Here is a 22350-nt window from a genome sequence, read left to right on the forward strand (position 1 = left end):
ATTTTACCAGGGAAATAATCCACTTCAGGAAATTTCTAATATCATCATTGTGAGCTTGGGATCAGTACAACAATGAGAAGAAATTCAGTGACAGTGGTGGCACCACTATGCGAACCCATGTGAAATGCCCTGGGAAGGCCGGAAAAACCTCTCCACATTTTCTGAATGTTCTTAAATGTCAAATGGATGCAAATTCATGCTTCAGGGGAAAAGAAATGAAACATAAGGCCCTAGACTGCTCAATGATCAGTTGGTAAGGACAGTGTAGTGCCACTTACACAAAGACCTTAAGGACTGGAGCTATGGGCTGCATTTTGTAACTCGTGGGCATCAAAAGAAAAGAGATGATTTTGTAAAAAATATGTTGTATGGGATTTGGCTAAGTTCAGAAGTATCTTGTGAAGTGATGAGTCCCCCATTTCTGTGACAAGCCCTGGCAGTCATATGCACAGTCAACCAGTTGTAAACCACTGGACCCCTTGCACAATGCAAGCACTGTAGAGTTTCCTGCTTCACTTATTCTATGGGATTGTTTCAGTTATTATGGTGCTGGAGACCTTGCAGTGTTGCCAAAGAATGAAACTGTGAACACACATAGTTATCTCAAGCTACTGTGTGACCCTCTTCCAGATTTGTTCAAAAAGTGCAAGGCTAAAGTGTTAATGCAGGGTATGGCTCCCTGCCACAATGCCAAACTAGTCACTGTGCAGTGGAGTTTTTCAGTAACTGGCCTGGAAATTCAATGGATGTGAATGCAAAAGAAAATTTGTGGGTGCTTATGAAATAGAAATTAAGAAACAGGGATACTTCATTGCTACCCAAGCTGGAGGCAGTCATTTATCAAATTTGGGCAAAGATGGGCCCTAGATCACTTCAGAACCTTGTTGATTCTGTTCCTAGTCATTTCAAGGAGTGTATAAAGAGGAGAGGGAAACCAACACAGTATTAGTTGGTGCTGAATAGTTTTTATTGTTTTCTTTCATTTTTATCCTTGATGGCTATGCTGCAGCCCCATCATGTCTACTTCATTGGTGAGCACTCTATAATTCATGTCCACCTCATCAAAGCTTCAAAACAAACAATGCCAGGATTCAGGGAACACCAAATGCCCCATGACTGTCTTATTTCCCTGTACCACCATGTACCACGGCATTTCTTATTACCATGTAAACCTACATATCTCCAACGAAGTTGGTAGATCTCAAAACATGTATTACTTTGGTTACCAAACTGAGGATTTTTAAGAGTACCCACAACACATTAATTTCAGCAAACTGACAAATAGAAATGTGTATATAAATGTATTACTGCATTTCCTAAGCAAATAATTCAAAATTTCCTGCAATGAATAGTATAGTAAACATGCAAATTTGACAGTATCCTGTTCTACTGTAATTGTATTTTCATAATGTCAATGACCATCCTCCCTTCAAACAGTGCTATTAGTGATGTGCTAAAGCTGCATCTCTATACAGAAGTATACAAGTTTAAGTATAAACCATTTTACTGTAGCAATATATAAAGCATTTTTAGAATTAACTCTAAATTGAAAAACCCAATGCCTGAGAGGCTGCCCTCCATAAAATCTAACTTCAACAGTAAATTTCATCACATTAACTCTAGCTTTCATTTACTGGAAAAAAAATCATCTAAATCATTATACAAAAAAATACTGGACCATTCTCATATAGTACACTCCCATTTACTAAGCTTTTACCTAACCCATACACCATCCACTAATTTCTCTTCTAATTCTGAAGAAATATAACCCATAACAGTGATTAATTGATTAGTATTATTGTTAAATGAAAACTCTAATCAAAGACAAACCTGCAGATGTTGATATGCCAGCTCCTGCCATAGTTATAACATTCTTACATTGTCCATTTTTTATATATTTAACTATTCCCTCTACAGTCACCTCATCCAGTACCTGAAATATGTATAATTATCATCCAACTTGTTGGTAAATTCATATCACAAAAGAATCCATACCCATACACTTTGGAAAAAATTTCACCAAAACTCTTCTGAATATCATAATCATTAAAAAGTATATCAGCACTACATCTTTTATTACTCTGACCTTCACATGACTCAAAGAAACAGATCCCTTTCCATCCTAGGTTGGACTCTTCCCATTATTCACAAGATTCTGAGTTAATCATGATCTTTTTATTGTAGAATGTTATACTATCAATAGAAATTCCATGGCCAATATTTAACAGCACTGATCATCACACTGTGAATACTGTTGAGCTCTTCATTAAGCCTTACTGTACTTTCTTGCCCCAGAGTACCCTTCTATGGGGTTCCACCAGCACTCATGATGCCGCCAATGTCCACTGGGTAGAACCACTGGTAAAGAAGTGATGTGATATTGTGAGTATGTCTATGAAGAAATAGTTCAAGACAACTGAGAAGTGAGTCTTTAGTATGAAAGATGCATCTTGGGCATGTGAGGTCTTGTGGCACACTGTGGTAAGCCTCTGTTTCTAATGTCCAGGAGATAGGCAGCAACCAGTTTCAGACAGATGTATGTCTGGTCAAGTGGAGTTTCAGATGAGTGTATGTCTGACAATGGAGTTTCAGATGTACGTATGTCTGGTGGAGTGGAGCTTAACTAGGTTGGAAGACAGTTCAAGGACTGTCCAGTAATTATGGTATGTATACACTCTGTCAATGTTGTGTTTGTTGGGAAAAGAGATATGTAAGTATATGCTGCTTGCGATGTTTCTGGAGAAATTTGAATAAGTACATAAAAGAATTTGAGGAGAGAAAGGTTATTGTAATAGGTGACATGAATGTGAAGGTGGGATGTGATGAAATTGGCAAGATAGTTGGTAAACAGGGAGTGTCAGTAGTAAATGAAAATGGAAACTACATGGTGGATGACTGTGATGAGAGGGGTAAATGAGAATGGAAGTTATTTGGTAGAGATTTGTGTTACGAGGGGTTTATTCCTTGCAAACACCTTTTTCAGCACAAGATGATCCCCAGATATACATGGAAGAAGAGCAAAAGGCTTTGACTGACTGTGTGGCAATGGATGAAAGATTGAGAAAGGTTGTGCTAGGTACTAGAGTCATAAGAGGATTCTCTGGAGACTGACCATTTTTCATGGTTCCTTAAGGGATGAGGATTAAGAAGTGGAGGTATGGTGTAAGGAAGAATGGAGAGGTAAAAGTGTTTGCAAGTGAGAAGATGAATCAGAGAGAATGCAAGGAGGAGTATGAAAGGAGAGTAACTGAAAGTTTACATGGAATTGCAATGAATGTAGGCATGCAGTCAAGTGTGAATGAGGTGTTTAAAATATTTAGAGAAATACTATAAAAGGTTGTAGAATCAGTAGTTGCATACAAGGTCATGAGATACAGGAATAAAAATGGCAATCCATAGTGGACAGAAGAGATTAGAAATGCTGTGGAAGAGAAGAAAAAGGCATATAGTAGATTGCTCAATAGGAATGTACTAGTGGAAGATCAGCAAAGGAGGAGGGACGACAACAAAATAAGTGGAATATTAAGCTGATAGATGAAAGCAAAGGAAATTAAAGATGGAAAAAGTATTCAGAAGAATTGATGGATGTGGGAGAAGGAAATGCAGCAGTTGTTACATGCACGCACATGGAGGATGGAAGGAAGAGGATACAAGTGCAAGGGCCTATAGCAAAAGGGGAGGTAAGAAGGGCACTAATGAGGCCAAAGGTAGGAAAGGCACCTGGGGTGGATGGGATCATGGCTGAAATGCTGAATTATGGAGGAGAAAGTGTGATTGAGTGGATTCATCTTATATGTAATTTAAGATGGAAACAGAAGGATGTTCCTGAGGATTAGGTTAAAGCTATTTTATTCCTTTACACAAAGGAAAAGGTGCTCAGGATGTATGTAGCAATTATAGGGGAATAAATCTGTTAAGTATACCAGGAAAAGTGTAGGCAAGAATATTAATTGACAGAGTGATGGAAGTGACTTAATACAGAATAATGAAGAGCAAGGGAGTTTTAGGTAGGGAAAGTGTGGATCAGATTTTTGCAGTAAAGATGACCACAGAAAAGTACTTGGCAAATGGTAAGAAGTTGTATGCAGCTTTTATGGATCTGGAGAAAGCTAATGACAGAGTCGAGTGGAATGCTTTGTGGGATGCGTTAAGGAGATAAGGTAAAGGGGAACAACTGTTGGATAGTGTGAAAGCCTTCTATGGAGGAGCAAATGCATGTGTAAGAGTGAAAGTTTTGGGATACATGTAGGTGTTAGGAAGGGCTGTGTGATGTCACCATAGTTTTTTAATGTCTATATATGGATGGAGTGATAAGAGAAAGGAGAGCAAAACTAAGGAAAAGGGGTGCAGAGATGAAGTGAGGCAGTGAAATATGGTGGCTAGGGGCAAGCCTGTCTGCAGATGATACTGTGTTGTTTGCTGAGAGTGAACAGGAGTTGTAAAAGGTTAAGTGTGTTTTATGATGTGTATAAGCATAGGCAATTGAAAGAAAATGCAAGTAAAAGTAAAGTAATGGTGTTTGAAAGGGAACAGAGTGAAAGTATAGATTTTGTAAAACTATATGGAGTGAAGGAAGAAAGTGTACTAAATTGTGCTGTGGATATGGGGGGTAAGACTGGAAGAATTGAGAGAATTTTAGTATCTAGGAGCTGACTTCGGTAAGTGTGGTGATATGGAAGAAGAGATATGGGAGAGAGCTGTACAGGGTAGAAGAGTCACTGGGTCAGTTAATAGAATAATGAGGGGTAGAGGTGTAGTAAATATGGATGGGGAGTGAGGATTAAGTGTGTGTGTAAGAGGATACAGAATTTAAGTATTTAAGAGCTAAACTAGGCAAATTTGGCAATGTAGGAGGATAAATTAGGGAGAGAGAAGTACAAGGTAGGAGAGTCTTAGGTCCCCTAATAGAATAATGGAGGGTAGGGATATAACATGGAAGTGGAGAAAATTAAGGAACAGTTGGTCCTCCTGACCTATACAGCCAAAACATGGACGGAATGAATCAGAGAGGTCAAGAATCCAAGCTGAAGAAATCAGATACTTGAGAGGAGCATGTGGTATGACTGAATGAGAGAGTCATAAATGCAAAGGGAATGAACTGTTCTGTGGTAGAGTGGATAAAGCATAATACTTTGAGGTGGTTTGAGCATCTGGAAAGAATGCCAGGAGGAAAGTTTACAAGGAGAGTGTATGATAGTATGATTAAAAGGGCTGGCGTGAGAGGAAGACCACCTGTGACATGAGGAAACAGAGTGGAAGAATACTGGAAGGAGAAAAATGGAGGAAGAACGCATGAATTGGTGTAAGTGAGGGTGGTATGTATGGGGCAGGGATAAAAGGGGACTCTTTTGCTGCAGTCACACCCTTGATGGGAGTTTCTAGTGGGAATGCACATCAGAGATATAGACAGATAGAAAGGTGTGGTTGAGACAGCTGAAGAGAGTGTGTTTAAATGGTATGGGCATATGGAGAGACCGAGGAAGGAGAGGCTGACAAAGAGGATATAAGTGTCAGAAGTGGAAAGTGGAGAGGACAAGGAGACGGGGACACAAAATTGCCAATGGAAAGACGGAGAGAAAAAGACTTAAAGTGCTTGGGGCCTGATCATGCTGGAGGGTGAAGGTGTGCACAGGATAGAGTGAACTGGAGCAATGGAGCAATGTGGTTTACTTGTGGCGACATGCTATAAGCAGATTGAACCAGGGTACATGAAACAGCCATGAGGAACAACTAAAGGGTATATGAGGTCTGTGGTTTCAGTGCATTATATATATACGGCAGCAAGAGAATGAATGAGAGAAAATGAGGCCTTTACTTATCTGTTCCTAGCGTTACCTCACTAATGCAGAATATGGCAAACAAGAATGAAAGAAACATGACTTAGAGCACCTCTGCATATGGAAAAAGTGCACTTTTGAATCTAAATGAGGGTGGTAAGATCCATCACATAAAAATACAGTTGTGGTGGCATTCCTGAGAACATACAACTGTATTTGCAGAAGTTAAGAGGTTAAGAGGAGCCTGCAGCTTCAGGAATGCAATACATTCAATAGCAAGGAAATGCTAACTCCATTAGAGTGAGAAATTCCTCAACATGATTGTACTCCTTTTCATCCACTGACAAGGATACAACCTTGCCAAAGGTGAATTTTCATCCACAGCAGGAAGAGGTCATTAACAATGAATAACCATGGTCAATGCAGGCAACAGTTTTGTATGCAGAAAAAAACTTGTATTATGATGACTACAGCTTTACATTACTTGAGGACAGGAGGTGAAACAGAGTATAGTCCAATTCTACTTACATTAATTATCCACAAGTTTAAAAGCAAATATGAATGAATGTGAAAAGCAATGTAATCATTACTTACCATACTTAATCTCCATTTGTTTTACATTAAATAGTTGCCTTATAATCCCTTAAACATTACTGTCATAATACATAATTTTTTCTCAAGAGCACAGATGCTTTCTTCCTTGCTCAGTATTATCACACTTTGTTTAATATCTACCTCATGCAGATGTAAATAGCTACAGAAAACTTTGAAATTTTCATACCTTAATACTGTCTCAAAAGATGCTTCTTAAGATGTTTAACTAATTCTTTTTTAGCAAAAAAAAAAAAAAAAAATGAAAGCACCTGTACAATATTATCAATGAACAATTCAGCTATAAATCTGTGATAACTTATGAAATATACAACACACTTTATGGATAATGTATATTGCATCCACAGAGACTACAGCCATCCCAAAGTACTGGCAAACATAGACCTATAAAACCCATGAAGAGAAATCCTTTACACTAACCTTTGGAGTCTCCCCACCTCCACTGAGGTGCAATTTGTTCAATAGGAAATTCTGCAGTGAGTTCATGAATCCCTCTTTATCTTCCTCATCACTCCCATCATCATCTTCGTCATCATAATCTTCATCATCATCTTCCTCATCACTATCTTCAGCTTCCCTCCAACTACCTGGGTCTCCCATTCCACCAATAGCACCTTCACATTCAACAGTTTCTATAAAATGATAAACATACATTTCCTACTGATAGTAACTGCACATTCTATCAATTCTATTAAGAGGCAATACATTTGGGTCTCATTCACTAACAGAACTTTCATCTTATTATTTCCATTAAAGAGACAATGTGTTCTGCTATAAAACTCAAAAGAACCACTGAAACACACTAGAATAACTAATTACAGTATCAAATTATCAGAAACAGATGTAGATGTTATACCAATGGCTTTAGTTATCTGCATCAAATGTAGTTATGATAATGAGTATCAAAAGTTGAGTAAGATCAATAATGAAACAGCATTATACACTGTAATCTTTTTTGTTTAAAATGTTTGAGCTTGAGAGGCAGAGAGCAGGTTTTCCACATCATTCCTTCTCACCTCAGGGTGAGAAAGAATTGTTCCATAATTGCTAGCCACACCCCCTTCTATATATATTAATGTTATCTAATGTCTGTATATAAAATAGGAGTACACTTTACAGAAAGTTCAAGAGAAAGAGAGAAACACCTCCATGTCCTACCCTCTTGTACAACATATAATACCTTGCATGAGTTCCAGTTTGGATTCAAATCATTATACTCCACTGATACCTTACTTGTATATCTTTCAAACTATATCAAAGTTGAAGGAGTTACTGGACTCCACCTGCTCAAGATCTCATCACAAATGAAAATCACCATCAGTGAAGTTGTATAATTAGGAGTAATGTCAAAGAACTTCTCAATCCTGAGTGATTACTCGATTTGTATTTATTGGGTACCTGTAGACTTAGGAAAGCATGATCAGATGTTTTCTACAATTATTTAAAGTAAAGCACCATTCATTCACATCATATTTCAATTTCAAAACCAAGAAGTTTTTGATCTAAAAAATTACCTGCAATTATTGGTAATTTTGCATGGATAACAGATTTGCATGAATATCTCAGAACATGGAAAAAGTTTCATGCTGAATTCAATCTGGGGTTAAAATATATGTCAGGGGAATTAAGGTTATTAGGTACAGTAGGGTTGAGGGTTAAGTCAATTGGGAGGTGAGTTTGAATGGAGAAAAACTGGAGGAAGTGAAGTGTTTTAGATATCTGGGAGTGGATCTGGCAGCGGATGGAACCATGGAAGCGGAAGTGGATCATAGGGTGGGGGAGGGGGTGAAAATTCTGGGAGCCTTGAAGAATGTGTGGAAGGCGAGAACATTATCTCGGAAAGCAAAAATGGGTATGTTTGAAGGAATAGTGGTTCCAACAATGTTGTATGGTTGCGAGGCGTGGGCTATGGATAGAGTTGTGCGCAGGAGGATGGATGTGCTGGAAATGAGATGTTTGAGGACAATGTGTGGTGTGAGGTGGTTTGATCGAGTAAGTAACGTAAGGGTAAGAGAGATGTGTGGAAATAAAAAGAGCGTGGTTGAGAGAGCAGAAGAGGGTGTTTTGAAATGGTTTGGGCACATGGAGAGAATGAGTGAGGAAAGATTGACCAAGAGGATATATGTGTCGGAGGTGGAGGGAACGAGGAGAAGAGGGAGACCAAATTGGAGGTGGAAAGATGGAGTGAAAAAGATTTTGTGTGATCGGGGCCTGAACATGCAGGAGGGTGAAAGGAGGGCAAGGAATAGAGTGAATTGGAGCGATGTGGTTGGTATACCGGGGTTGACGTGCTGTCAGTGGATTGAATCAAGGCATGTGAAGCGTCTGGGGTATATTTGCGTGTGTGGATGTATGTATATACATGTGTATGGGGGTGGGTTGGGCCATTTCTTTCGTCTGTTTCCTTGCGCTACCTCGCAAACGCGGGAGACAGCGACAAAGCAAAAAAAAAAATAAGTAATCAATTGTTACTCTTCTGAGAGATTCTAAAATCATTCAGTTTGTATTTGTTGGGTATCTGTCAACTTGGGAAAGCGTTTATGAGATATTTTCTGTGAAGATTTCAAGTATAGAAGCCTTTCATGATGTCATCTTTTGATTCTAAAACAAACTGTTTTTGGGCTTACGAATTTCCCAAATGACTACCTGCAATTTTTGGTATTTTTATGAGGGGAACAGATTTGCTTGAAAACCTTGGTATAAGGACAATATTTCAACCTGAATTCAAGTCTGGGGTTCAAATATATATTGGGGGACATTAAGACCTGTAAATAAATAATTAATGATAACTTGTTATTCCTGGGGATAGGGGAGAAAGAATACTTCCCATGTATTCCCTGCGTGTCGTAGAAGGCGACTAAAAGGGAAGAGAGCGGGGGGCTGGAAATCCTCCCCTCTCATTTTTTTTTTAATTTTCCAAAAGAAGGAACAGAGAAGGGGGCCAGGTGAGGATATTCCCTCAAAGGCCCAGTCCTCTGTTCTTAATGCTACCTCGCTAATGCGGGAAATGGCGAATAGTATGAAAAAAAAATAAAAACTTGTTCAGAAGATTCTGTGATTATTCATTTCATATCTATTGAATATCTGTTGGGCTGAGGAAGCATTATGAGATACTTTCCATAATCATCTCCAGCATAGAAGTGCTTCGTTATGTCATATTTCAATTTTAAAAAAAAGTGTTTTATGCCTAAAAAATTCCCTGAATATATGGTATTTTTGTTAGGGTAATATCTTTGCTTGGAAACCCACCCACATACACATGTACATACATACACGTCCACACATGCACATATACATACCTATACATCTCAACATATACATATATATACACACACAGACCTATATATATATACACATGTACATAATTCATATTGTCTGCCCCTATTCATTCCCATCGCCATCCCGCCACATATGAAATGACAACCCCCTCCCCCCGCATGTGTGCAAGGTAGCGCTAGGAAAAGACAACAAAGGCCACATTAATTCACACTCAGTCTCTAGCTGTCATGTATAATGCACTGAAACCACAGCTCCCTTTCCACATCCAGGCCCAACAAAACTTTCCATGGTTTACCTCAGATGCTTCACATGCCCTGGTTCAATCCACTGACAGCACGTTGACCCTGGTATACTGCATCGTTCCAATTCACTCTATTCCTTGCATGCCTTTCACCCTCCTGCATGTTCAGGCCCCGATCACTCAAAATATTTTTCACTCCATCTTTCCACCTCCAATTTGGTCTCCCACTTCTCCTCGTTCCCTCCTCCTCTGACACATATATCCTCTTTGTCAATCTTTCCACACTCATTCTCTCCATATGCCCAAACCATTTCAAAACACCCTCTTCTGCTCTTTCAACTCTTTTTATTACCACACATATCTCTTACCCTTTCATTACTTACTCGATCAAACCACCTCACACCACATATTGTCTTCAAACATCTCATTTCCAGCACATCCACCCTCCTCCGCACAACTCTATCTATAGCTCACGCCTCACAACCATATAACATTGTTGGAACCACAATTCCTTCAAACATACATATTATTACTATTATTATTATCATTATCATCATTATCATTTATCCCTGGGGATAGGGGATTAAGAATACTTCCCACGAATTCCCTGCGTGTCGTAGAAGGCGACTAAAAGGGGAGGGAGCAGGGAGCTGGAAATCCTCCCCTCTCGTTTTTTTTAATTTTCCAAAAGAAGGAACAGAGGGGGCCAGGTGAGGATATTCCAAAAAAGGCCCAGTCCTCTGTTCTTAACACTACCTCGCTAACGCGGGAAATGGCGAATAGTTTAAAAGAAAAGAAAGAATCATTATCATTATTATTATTACATTATTGTTAAACTTTGTCGCTGTCTCCCGCATTAGCGAGGTAGTGCAAGGAAACAGACGAAAGAATGGCCCAACCCACTACATACACATGTATATACATACACATCCACACACGCACATATACATACCAATACATCTCAACGTATATATATATTTTTTTTTTTTTTTTTTATACTTTGTCGCTGTCTCCCGCGTTTGCGAGGTAGCGCAAGGAAACAGACGAAAGAAATGGCCCAACCCCCCCCATACACATGTACATACACACGTCCACACACGCAAAATATACATACCTACACAGCTTTGTATGGTTTACCCCAGACGCTTCACATGCCTTGATTCAATCCACTGACAGCACGTCAACCCCTGTATACCACATCGCTCCAATTCACTCTATTCCTTGCCCTCCTTTCACCCTCCTGCATGTTCAGGCCCCGATCACACAAAATCTTTTTCACTCCATCTTTCCACCTCCAATTTGGTCTCCCTCTTCTCCTCGTTCCCTCCACCTCCGACACATATATCCTCTTGGTCAATCTTTCCTCACTCATTCTCTCCATGTGCCCAAACCATTTCAAAACACCCTCTTCTGCTCTCTCAACCACGCTCTTTTTATTTCCACACATCTCTCTTACCCTTACGTTACTTACTCGATCAAACCACCTCACACCACACATTGTCCTCAAACATCTCATTTCCAGCACATCCATCCTCCTGCGCACAACTCTATCCATAGCCCACGCCTCGCAACCATACAACATTGTTGGAACCACTATTCCTTCAAACATACCCATTTTTGCTTTCCGAGATAATGTTCTCGACTTCCACACATTCTTCAAGGCTCCCAAAATTTTCGCCCCCTCCCCCACCCTATGATCCACTTCCGCTTCCATGGTTCCATCCGCTGACAGATCCACTCCCAGATATCTAAAACACTTCACTTCCTCCAGTTTTTCTCCATTCAAACTCACCTCCCAATTGACTTGACCCTCAACCCTACTGTACCTAATAACCTTGCTCTTATTCACATTTACTCTTAACTTTCTTCTTCCACACACTTTACCAAACTCAGTCACCAGCTTCTGCAGTTTCTCACATGAATCAGCCACCAGCGCTGTATCATCAGCGAACAACAACTGACTCACTTCCCAAGCTCTCTCATCCCCAACAGACTTCATACTTGCCCCTCTTTCCAGGACTCTTGCATTTACCTCCCTAACAACCCCATCCATAAACAAATTAAACAACCATGGAGACATCACACACCCCTGCCGCAAACCTACATTCACTGAGAACCAATCACTTTCCTCTCTTCCTACACGTACACATGCCTTACATCCTCGATAAAAACTTTTCACTGCTTCTAACAACTTGCCTCCCACACCATATATTCTTAATACCTTCCACAGAGCATCTCTATCAACTCTATCATATGCCTTCTCCAGATCCATAAATGCTACATACAAATCCATTTGCTTTTCTAAGTATTTCTCACATACATTCTTCAAAGCAAACACCTGATCCACACATCCTCTACCACTTCTGAAACCGCACTGCTCTTCCCCAATCTGATGCTCTGTACATGCCTTCACCCTCTCAATCAATACCCTCCCATATAATTTACCAGGAATACTCAACAAACTTATACCTCTGTAATTTGAGCACTCACTCTTATCCCCTTTGTCTTTGTACAATGGCACTATGCACGCATTCCGCCAATCCTCAGGCACCTCACCATGAGTCATACATACATTAAATAACCTTACCAACCAGTCAACAATACAGTCACCCCCTTTTTTAATAAATTCCACTGCAATACCATCCAAACCTGCTGCCTTGCCGGCTTTCATCTTCCGCAAAGCTTTTACTACCTCTTCTCTGTTTACCAAATCATTTTCCCTAACTCTCTCACTTTGCACACCACCTCGACCAAAACACCCTATATCTGCCACTCTGTCATCAGACACATTCAACAAACCTTCAAAATACTCATTCCATCTCCTCACATCACCACTACTTGTTATCACCTCCCCATTTACGCCCTTCACTGAAGTTCCCATTTGCTCCCTTGTCTTACGCACCCTATTTACCTCCTTCCAGAACATCTTTTTATTCTCCCTAAAATTTACTGATAGTCTCTCACCCCAACTCTCATTTGCCCTTTTTTTCACCTCTTGCACCTTTCTCTTGACCTCCTGTCTCTTTCTTTTATATATATTTATTTTATATTATTTTATTTTCCTTTGTCGCTGTCTCCCGTGTTTGCGAGGTAGCGCAAGGAAACAGACGAAAATAATGGCCCAACCCACCCCCATAGACAATGTATACACACACACACACGTCGACACACGCAAATATACATAACTATACATCTCAATGTACACATATATATACACACACAGACACATACATATATACCCATGCACACAATTCACACTGTCTCCCTTTATTCATTCCCATCGCCACCTCGCCACACATGGAATACCATCCCCCTCCCCCCTCATGTGTGCGAGGTAGCGCTAGGAAAAGACAACAAAGGCCCCATTCGTTCACACTCAGTCTCTAGCTGTCATGCAATAATGCCCGAAACCACAGCTCACTTTCCACATCCAGGCCCCACACAACTTTCCATGGTTTACCCCAGACGCTTCACATGCCCTGATTCAATCCACTGACAGCACGTCAACCCCGGTATACCACATCGATCCAATTCAATCTATTCCTTGCCCGCCTTTCACCCTCCTGCATGTTCAGTCCCCGATCACTCAAAAACTTTTTCACTCCATCTTTCCACCTCCAATTTGGTCTCCCACTCCTCCTTCCCTCCACCTCCGACACATATATCCTCTTGGTCAATCTTTCCTCACTCATTCTCTCCATGTGCCCAAACCATTTCAAAACACCCTCTTCTGCTCTCTCAACCACGCTCTTTTTATTTCCACACATCTCTCTTACCCTTACATTACTTACTCGATCAAACCACCTCACACCACACATTGTCCTCAAACATCTCATTTCCAGCAAATCTACCCTCCTGCACACAACTCTATCCATAGCCCACGCCTCGCAACCATACAACATTGTTGGAACCACTATTCCTTCAAACATACCCATTTTTGCTTTCCGAGATAATGTTCTCGACTTCCACACATTCTTCAAGGCTCCCAGGATTTTTGCCCCCTCCCCCACCCTATGATTCACTTCCGCTTCCATGGTTCCATCCGCTGCCAGATCCACTCCCAGATATCTAAAACACTTCACTTCCTCCAGTTTTTCTCCATTCAAACTTACCTCCCAATTGACTTGACCCTCAACCCTACTGTACCTAATAACCTTGCTCTTATTCACATTTATTCTTAACTTTCTTCTTTCACACACTTTACCAAACTCAGTCACGAGCTTCTGCAGTTTCTCACATGAATCAGCCACCAGTGCTGTATCATCAGCGAACAACAACTGACTCACTTCCCAAGCTCTCTCATCCACAATAGACTTCATACTTGCCCCTCTTTCCAAAACTCTTGCATTCACCTCCCTAACAACCCCATCCATAAACAAATTAAACAACCATGGAGACATCACACACCCCTGCCGCAAACCTACATTCACTGAGAACCAATCACTTTCCTCTCTTCCTACACGTACACATGCCTTACATCCTCGATAAAAACTTTTCACTGCTTCTAACAACTTGCCTCCCACACCATATATTCTTAATACCTTCCACAGAGCATCTCTACCAACTCTATCATATGCCTTCTCCAGATCCATAAATGCTACATACAAATCCATTTGCTTTTCTAAGTATTTCTCACATACATATATATTTATATTTATTTATTTTGCTTTGTCGCTGTCTCCCTCGTTTGCGAGGTAGCGCAAGGAAACAGACCAAAGAAATGGTCCAACCCACCCCCATACACAATGTATATACATACACGTCCACACACGCAAATATACATACCTATACATCTCAATGTACACATATATATACACACACAGACACATAAATATAAACCCATGCACACAATTCACACTGTCTGCCTTTATTCATTCCCATCGCCACCTCGCCACACATGGAATACCATCCCCCTCCCCCCTCATGTGTGCGCGGTAGCACTAGAAAAAGACAACAAAGGCCCCATTCGTTCACTCTCAGTCTCTAGCTGTCATGCAATAATGCCCGAAACCACAGCTCCCTTTCCACATCCAGGCCCCACACAACTTTCCATGGTTTACCCCAGACGCTTCACATGCCCTGATTCAATCCACTGACAGCACGTCAACCCGGGTATACCACATCGATCCAATTCACTCTATTCCTTGCCCGCCTTTCACCCTCCTGCATGTTCAGGCCCCGATCACACAAAATCTTTTTCACTCCATCTTTCCACCTCCAATTTGGTCTCCCACTTCTCCTCGTTCCCTCCACCTCCAACACATATATCCTCTTGGTCAATCTTTCCTCACTCATTCTCTCCATGTGCCCAAACCATTTCAAAACACTCTCTTCTGCTCTCTCAGCCACGCTCTTTTTATTTCCACACATCTCTCTTACCCTTACATTACTTACCCGATCAAACCACCTCACACCACACATTGTCCTCAAACATCTCATTTCCAGCACATCCACCCTCCTGCGCACAACTCTATCCATAGAACATTCCTCGCAACCATACAACATTGCTGGAACCACTATTCCTTCAAACATACCCATTTTTGCTTTCCGAGATAATGTTCTCGACTTCCACACATTCTTCAAGGCTCCCAGGATTTTCGCCCCCTCCCCCACCCTATGATTCACTTCCGCTTCCATGGTTCCATCCGCTGCCAGATCCACTCCCAGATATCTAAAACACTTTACTTCCTACATATTTTCTCCATTCAAACTTACCTCCCAATTGACTTGACCCTCAACCCTACTGTACCTAATAACCTTGCTCTTATTCACATTTCCTCTTAACTTTCTTCTTTCACACACTTTACCAAACTCAGTCACCAGCTTCTGCAGTTTCTCACATGAATCAGCCACCAGCGCTGACCAGGAAGTCGAGAACATTATCTCAGAAAGCAGGTATGTTTGAAGGAATAGTGGTTCCAACAATTTTGTATAGTTGCGAGGCGAGGGCTATGGATAGAGTTGTGCGCAGGAGGGTGGATGTGCTGGAAATGAGATGTTTGAGGACAATGTGTGGTGTGAGGTGGTTTGATTGAGTAAGTAACGTAACGGTAAGAGAGATGTGTGGAAATAAAAAGAAGCATGGTTGAGAGAGCAGAAGAGGGTGTTTTGAAATGGTTTGGGCACATGGAGAGAATGAGTGAGGAAAGACTGACCAAGAGGATATATGTGTCGGAGGTGGAGGGAACGAGGAGAAGTGGGAGACCAAATTGGAGGTGGAAAGATGGAGTGAAAAAGATTTTGTGTGATCGGGGCCTGAACATGCAGGAGGGTGTAAGGAGGGCAAGAAATAGAGTGAACTGGATCGATGTGGTATACCGGGGTTGACGTGCTGTCAGTGGATTGAATTAGGGCATGTGAAGCGTCTGGGGTAAACCATGGAAAGCTGTGTAAGTATGTATATTTGCGTGTGTGGACGTGTATGTATATACATGTGTATGGGGGTGGGTTGGGCCATTTCTTTCGTCTGTTTCCTTGCACTACCTCGCAAACGCGGGAGACAGCGACAAAGCAAAAAAAAAAAAAAAAAATATATACGATTTTTGCAGGGAAAAAATGCAACTGAGTGGGAGATGTATAAAAGAAAGAGACAGGAGGTCAAGAGAAAGGTGCAAGAGGTGAAAAAAAGGGCAAATGAGAGTTGGGGTGAGAGAGTATCATTAAATTTTAGGGAGAATAAAAAGATGTTCTGGAAGGAGGTAAATAAAGTGCGTAAGACAAGGGAGCAAATGGGAACTGCAGTGAAGGGCGCAAATGGGGAGGTGATAACAAGTAGTGGTGATGTGAGAAGGAGATGGAGTGAGTATTTTGAAGGTTTGTTGAATGTGTTTGATGATAGAGTGGCAGACATAGGGTGTTTTGGTCGAGGTGGTGTGCAAAGTGAGAGGGTTAGGGAAAATGATTTGGTAAACAGAGAAGAGGTAGTGAAAGCATTGCGGAAGATGAAAGCCGGCAAGGCAGCAGGTTTGGATGGTATTGCAGTGGAATTTATTAAAAAAGGGGGTGACTGTATTGTTGAGTGGTTGGTAAGGTTATTTAATGTATGTATAACTCATGGTGAGGTGCCTGAGGATTGGCGGAATGCGTGCATAGTGCCATTGTACAAAGGCAAAGGGGATAAGAGTGAGTGCTCAAATTACAGAGGTATAAGTTTGTTGAGTATTCCTGGTAAATTATATGGGAGGGTATTGATTGAGAGGGTGAAGGCATGTACAGAGCATCAGATTGGGGAAGAGCAGTGTGGTTTCAGAAGTGGTAGAGGATGTGTGGATCAGGTGTTTGCTTTGAAGAATGTATGTGAGAAATACTTAGAAAAGCAAATGGATTTGTATGTAGCATTTATGGATCTGGAGAAGGCATATGATAGAGTTGATAGAAATGCTCTGTGGAAGGTATTAAGAATATATGGTGTGGGAGGAAAGTTGTTAGAAGCAGTGAAAAGTTTTTATCGAGGATGTAAGGCATGTGTACATGTAGGAAGAGAGGAAAGTGATTGGTTCTCAGTGAATGTAGGTTTGCGGCAGGGGTGTGTGATGTCTCCATGGTTGTTTAATTTGTTTATGGATGGGGTTGTTAGGGAGGTAAATGCAAGAGTTTTGGAAAGAGGGGCAAGTATGAAGTCTGTTGGGGATGAGAGAGCTTGGGAAGTGAGTCAGTTGTTGTTCGCTGATGATACAGCGCTGGTGGCTGATTCATGTGAGAAACTGCAGAAGCTGGTGACTGACTTTGGTAAAGTGTGTGAAAGAAGAAAGTTAAGAGTAAATGTGAATAAGAGCAAGGTTATTAGGTACAGTAGGGTTGAGGGTCAAGTCAATTGGGAGGTGAGTTTGAATGGAGAAAAACTGGAGGAAGTGAAGTGTTTTAGATATCTGGGAGTGGATCTGGCAGCGGATGGAACCATGGAAGCGGAAGTGGATCATAGGGTGGGGGAGGGGGCGAAAATTCTGGGGGCCTTGAAGAATGTGTGGAAGTCGAGAATATTATCTCGGAAAGCAAAAATGGGTATGTTTGAAGGAATAGTGGTTCCAACAATGTTGTATGGTTGCGAGGCGTGGGCTATGGATAGAGTTGTGCGCAGGAGGATGGATGTGCTGGAAATGAGATGTTTGAGGACAATGTGTGGTGTGAGGTGGTTTGATCGAGTGAGTAACGTAAGGGTAAGAGAGATGTGTGGAAATAAAAAGAGCGTGGTTGAGAGAGCAGAGGAGGGTGTTTTGAAGTGGTTTGGGCACATGGAGAGGATGAGTGAGGAAAGATTGACCAAGAGGATATATGTGTCGGAGGTGGAGGGAGCAAGGAGAAGAGGGAGACCAAATTGGAGGTGGAAAGATGGAGTGAAAAAGATTTTGTGTGATCGGGGCCTGAACATGCAGGAGGGTGAAAGGAGGGCAAGGAATAGAGTGAATTGGAGCGATGTGGTATACCAGGGTTGACATGCTGTCAGTGGATTGAATCAAGGCATGTGAAGCGTCTGGGATAAACCATGGAAAGCTGTGTGGGTATGTATATTTGCGTGTGTGGACGTATGTATATACATGTGTATGGGGGGGGGGTTGGGCCATTTCTTTCGTCTGTTTCCTTGCGCTACCTCGCAAACGCGGGAGACAGCGACAAAGTATAAAAAAAAAAATATATATATATATATATATATATATATATATATATATATATATATATATATATAGGGCATGTGAAGAGTCTGGGGTAAACCATGGAAAGTTGTGTGGGGCCTGGATGTGGAAAGGGAGCTGTGGTTTCGGGCATTATTGCATGACAGCTAGAGACTGAGTGTGGACGAATGGGGCCTTTGTTGTCTTTTCCTAGTGCTACCTCGCACACATGAGGGGGGAGGGGGATGGTATTCCATGTGTGGCGAGGTGGCGATGGGAATGAATAAAGGCAGACAGTGTGAATTGTGTGCATGGGTATATATGTATGTGTCTGTGTGTGTATATATATGTGTACACTGAGATGTATGGGTACATATATTTGCGTGTGTGGACGTGTATGTATATACAGTGTGTATGGGGGTGGGTTGGGCCATTTCTTTCGTCCGTTTCCTTGTGCTACCTTGCAAACACGGGAGACAGCGACAAAGCAAAATAAATATACATATATATATATATGTGGAGGGAAGGTGGAGGGAACGAGGAGAAGAGGGAGACCAAATTGGAGGTGGAAAGATGGAGTGAAAAAGATTTTGTGTGATCGGGGCCTGAACATGCAGGAGGGTGAAAGGAGGGCAAGGAATAGAGTGAATTGGAGCGATGTGGTATACCGGGGTTGACGTGCTGTCAGTGGATTGAATCAAGGCATGTGAAGCGTCTGGGGTAAACCATGGAAAGCTGTGTAGGTATGTATATTTGCGTGTGTGGACGTATGTATATACATGTGTATGGGGGTGGGTTGGGCCATTTCTTTCGTCTGTTTCCTTGCGCTACCTCGCAAACGCGGGAGACATATATACACATGTACATAATTCATACTGTCTGCCCTTATTCATTCCCGTCACCACCCTGCAACACATGAAATGACAGCCCCCTCCCCCTGCATATGCACAAGGTAGCGCTAGGAAAAGACAACAAAGGCCACATTCATTCACACTCAGTCTCTAGCTGTCATGTATCATGTATAATGCACCAAAACCACAGCTCCCTTTCCACAGCCAGGCCCCACAAAACTTTCCATGGTTTACCCCAGATGCTTCACATCCCCTGGTTCAATCCATTGACAGCCCGTCGACCCCGGTATACCACATCATTCCAATTCACTCTATTTCTTGCACGCCTTTCACCCTCCTGCATGTCCAGGGTCCAGGAGGGTGAAAGGCATGCAAGGAATAAAGTGAATTGGAACGATGTGGTATACCGGGGTCGACATCACCATATACACACATACGTACATATACATAGACATATACACACTTGTACATATTCATACTTGCTTACCTTCATTCATTCCTAGCACCACCTTACCCCACAGGAGACAGCATCACTTCCACTCGCTTCAGCGAGGTAGTGCCAGGAAAACAGACAAAAAGGCCACATTCATTCACACTCAGTCTCAAGCTGTCATGTGTAATGCACCAAAACCACATGTCCCTATCCAAATACAGACCCCAGAGACCTTTTCATGGTTTACCCCAGACATTTCACATGCCCTGGTTCAGTCTATTTACAGCACGTCGACCCCAGCATACCACATTGTTCCAATTCACTCTATTCCTTGCATGCCTCGCACCCTCCAGTATGTTCAGGCCCTATCCCTCAAAATCTTTCTCACTCCATCCTTCCACCTCCAATTTGGTCTCCCACTTCTCCTTGTTCCCTCCACCTCTGATACATATATCCTCTTTGTCAATCTTTCCTCACTCATTCTCTCCATATGTCTAAACCATTTCAACACACCCTCTTCTGCTCTCTCAACCACACTATTACCACACATCTCTCTTACCCATTCATTACTTACTCGATCAAACCACCTCACACCACATACTGTCCTCAAACATTTCATTTCCAACACATCCACCATCCTCCATACAAACCTATCTATAACCTATGCTTCGTATGGGCTATAATATTGTTGGAACTATTATTCCTTCAAACATACCCATTTAGCTCTCTGAGATAACATTCTCTCTTTCCACAAATGCTTCATCACTCCCAGAGCCTTCATCCCTCCTCCCACCCTGTGACTCACTTCCGCTTCCATGGTTCCATTCGCTGCCAAGTCCACTCCAAGGTATCTAAAACACTTCACTTCCTCAAATTTTTCTCTATTCAAACTTACATCCCAACTAACTTGTCCCTCAACCTTGCTAAATCTAATAACCTTGCTCTTATTTACATTTACTCTCAACTTTCTCCTTTCACACACTTTTCCAAACTCAGTCACCAATTTCTGCCGTTTCTTACTTGCAGCCACCAGTGCTGTATCACTGGCGAACAACAACTGACACAAATGACTCATTTCAAAGGCCCTCTCATCCTCAACAGACTGCATACTTGCCCCTTTCCAAAACTCTTGCATTTAACTCACTAACCATGCTATCCATAAACAAATTAAACAACCATGGGAACATCACAAACCACTCCTGCAGACCAACCTTCACTGGGAATCAATCACTCTCCTCTCTTTCTACTTATACACATGCCTTACATCCTTGATAAAAACTTGTCCCTCAACCCTACTGAACCTAATAACATTGCTCTTATTCTCATTTACTCTCAACTTTCTCCTTTCACACGCTTTTCCAAATTCATTCATCAACCTCTGTAGTTTCTCACTCGAATCAGCCACCAGAGCTGTACCAGTGGCAAACAACAACCGACTCACTTCCCAGACCCTCTCATCCCCAACAGACTGCATACTCGCTCCTCTCTCTAAAACTCTAGCACTTACCTCCCTAACCATCCCATCCATAAACAAATTAACAACCATGGGAACATACACATCCCTGCCGCAGACCAAACTTCAACTGGAACCAATCACTTTCCTCTCTTCCTACTCATACACATGTCTTACAACCTTGGTAAAAACTTTTCACTGCTTCTAGCAGCTTACCTTCCACACCATATACTCTTAAGACCTTCCATAAAGCGTCTCTATCAACCCTATCTATGCCTTCTCCAGATCCATAAATGCTACATACAAATTCATTTGTTTTTCTAAGTATTTCTCATACATTCTTCAAAGCAAACACCTGATCCACACATCCTCTACCACTTCTGAAATCACGCTGCTCCTCCCCTGTCTGATGCTCTGTACATACGTTCACCCTCTCAATCAATACCCTTCCATACAACTTTCCAGGAATACTCAACAAACTTATGCCTCTGTAGTTTGAAAACTCATCTTTATCCCCTTTGCCTTTGTACAATGGCACTATGCATGCATTCCATATATCATGACATTGTCTAATTCAAAATATAATGGTCTTAACAAAAATTCTGTGCTTTGGTGTAAATCATATCTGACTGGAAAGAAATAGGTCACAGATGTTGATTGGACACTGTATGATGTTAGACATAATATGTGGAGTTCTACAAGGCTCCATGACCATGCCTCTTCTATTTCTGGCAAATGTCAACAAAATGATGGCAGGTGTGAATTGCAAACTTCAGCTGCTAGCAAAGGACTCAGCATTGCTGGTGTCAGGAAAGAAAGAATTTATCTGTGACACAGAAGACCTTGAGTGCAGAGATGGAATCAGTTAGTACGTAGGTAACAAAGAATACACTGTCATTGCATTTTGGTAAAATTGAGTCTATTCTGTTCACTTCAAAGCAATGACTGAATAATGTTAATTCAATCAAGGTATTATGTAGTGGAAACAAAACTTAATGAAAGCCCCATGTAACCAATTAAGGCAATGCAGACACGTCATTATCATGTGACAATGTCAGTCCTGAATTACTTACCAAAAGCTCCAACAAACTAAAA

At 41.5% G+C, this 22350-nt stretch overlaps 1 protein-coding gene across 5 annotated transcripts in view; it reads right to left on the reverse strand.

The window, feature by feature from the left end:
* The window catches only part of LOC139752956 (NAD-dependent protein deacetylase sirtuin-2-like), a 58250-nt gene that overhangs the window by 29900 nt on the left and 6000 nt on the right, over positions 1-22350 (reverse strand). For all 5 annotated transcript variants that reach the window (XR_011713621.1, XM_071669075.1, XM_071669076.1 and 2 more), the window contains exons 3-4: positions 6810-7021; positions 1831-1933 (exon numbers count right to left, since the gene is read on the reverse strand). Coding sequence is in view for 4 of the 5 variants with exons in the window: in XM_071669075.1 (XP_071525176.1) it covers positions 1831-1933; positions 6810-7021 (315 nt within the window). In the remaining variant the exon portion in view is untranslated. The remainder of the gene's footprint in view (positions 1-1830; positions 1934-6809; positions 7022-22350) is intronic.

This window comes from Panulirus ornatus, chromosome 13, assembly GCF_036320965.1.
Source record: "Panulirus ornatus isolate Po-2019 chromosome 13, ASM3632096v1, whole genome shotgun sequence".
Lineage (NCBI taxonomy): Eukaryota > Metazoa > Arthropoda > Malacostraca > Decapoda > Palinuridae > Panulirus > Panulirus ornatus.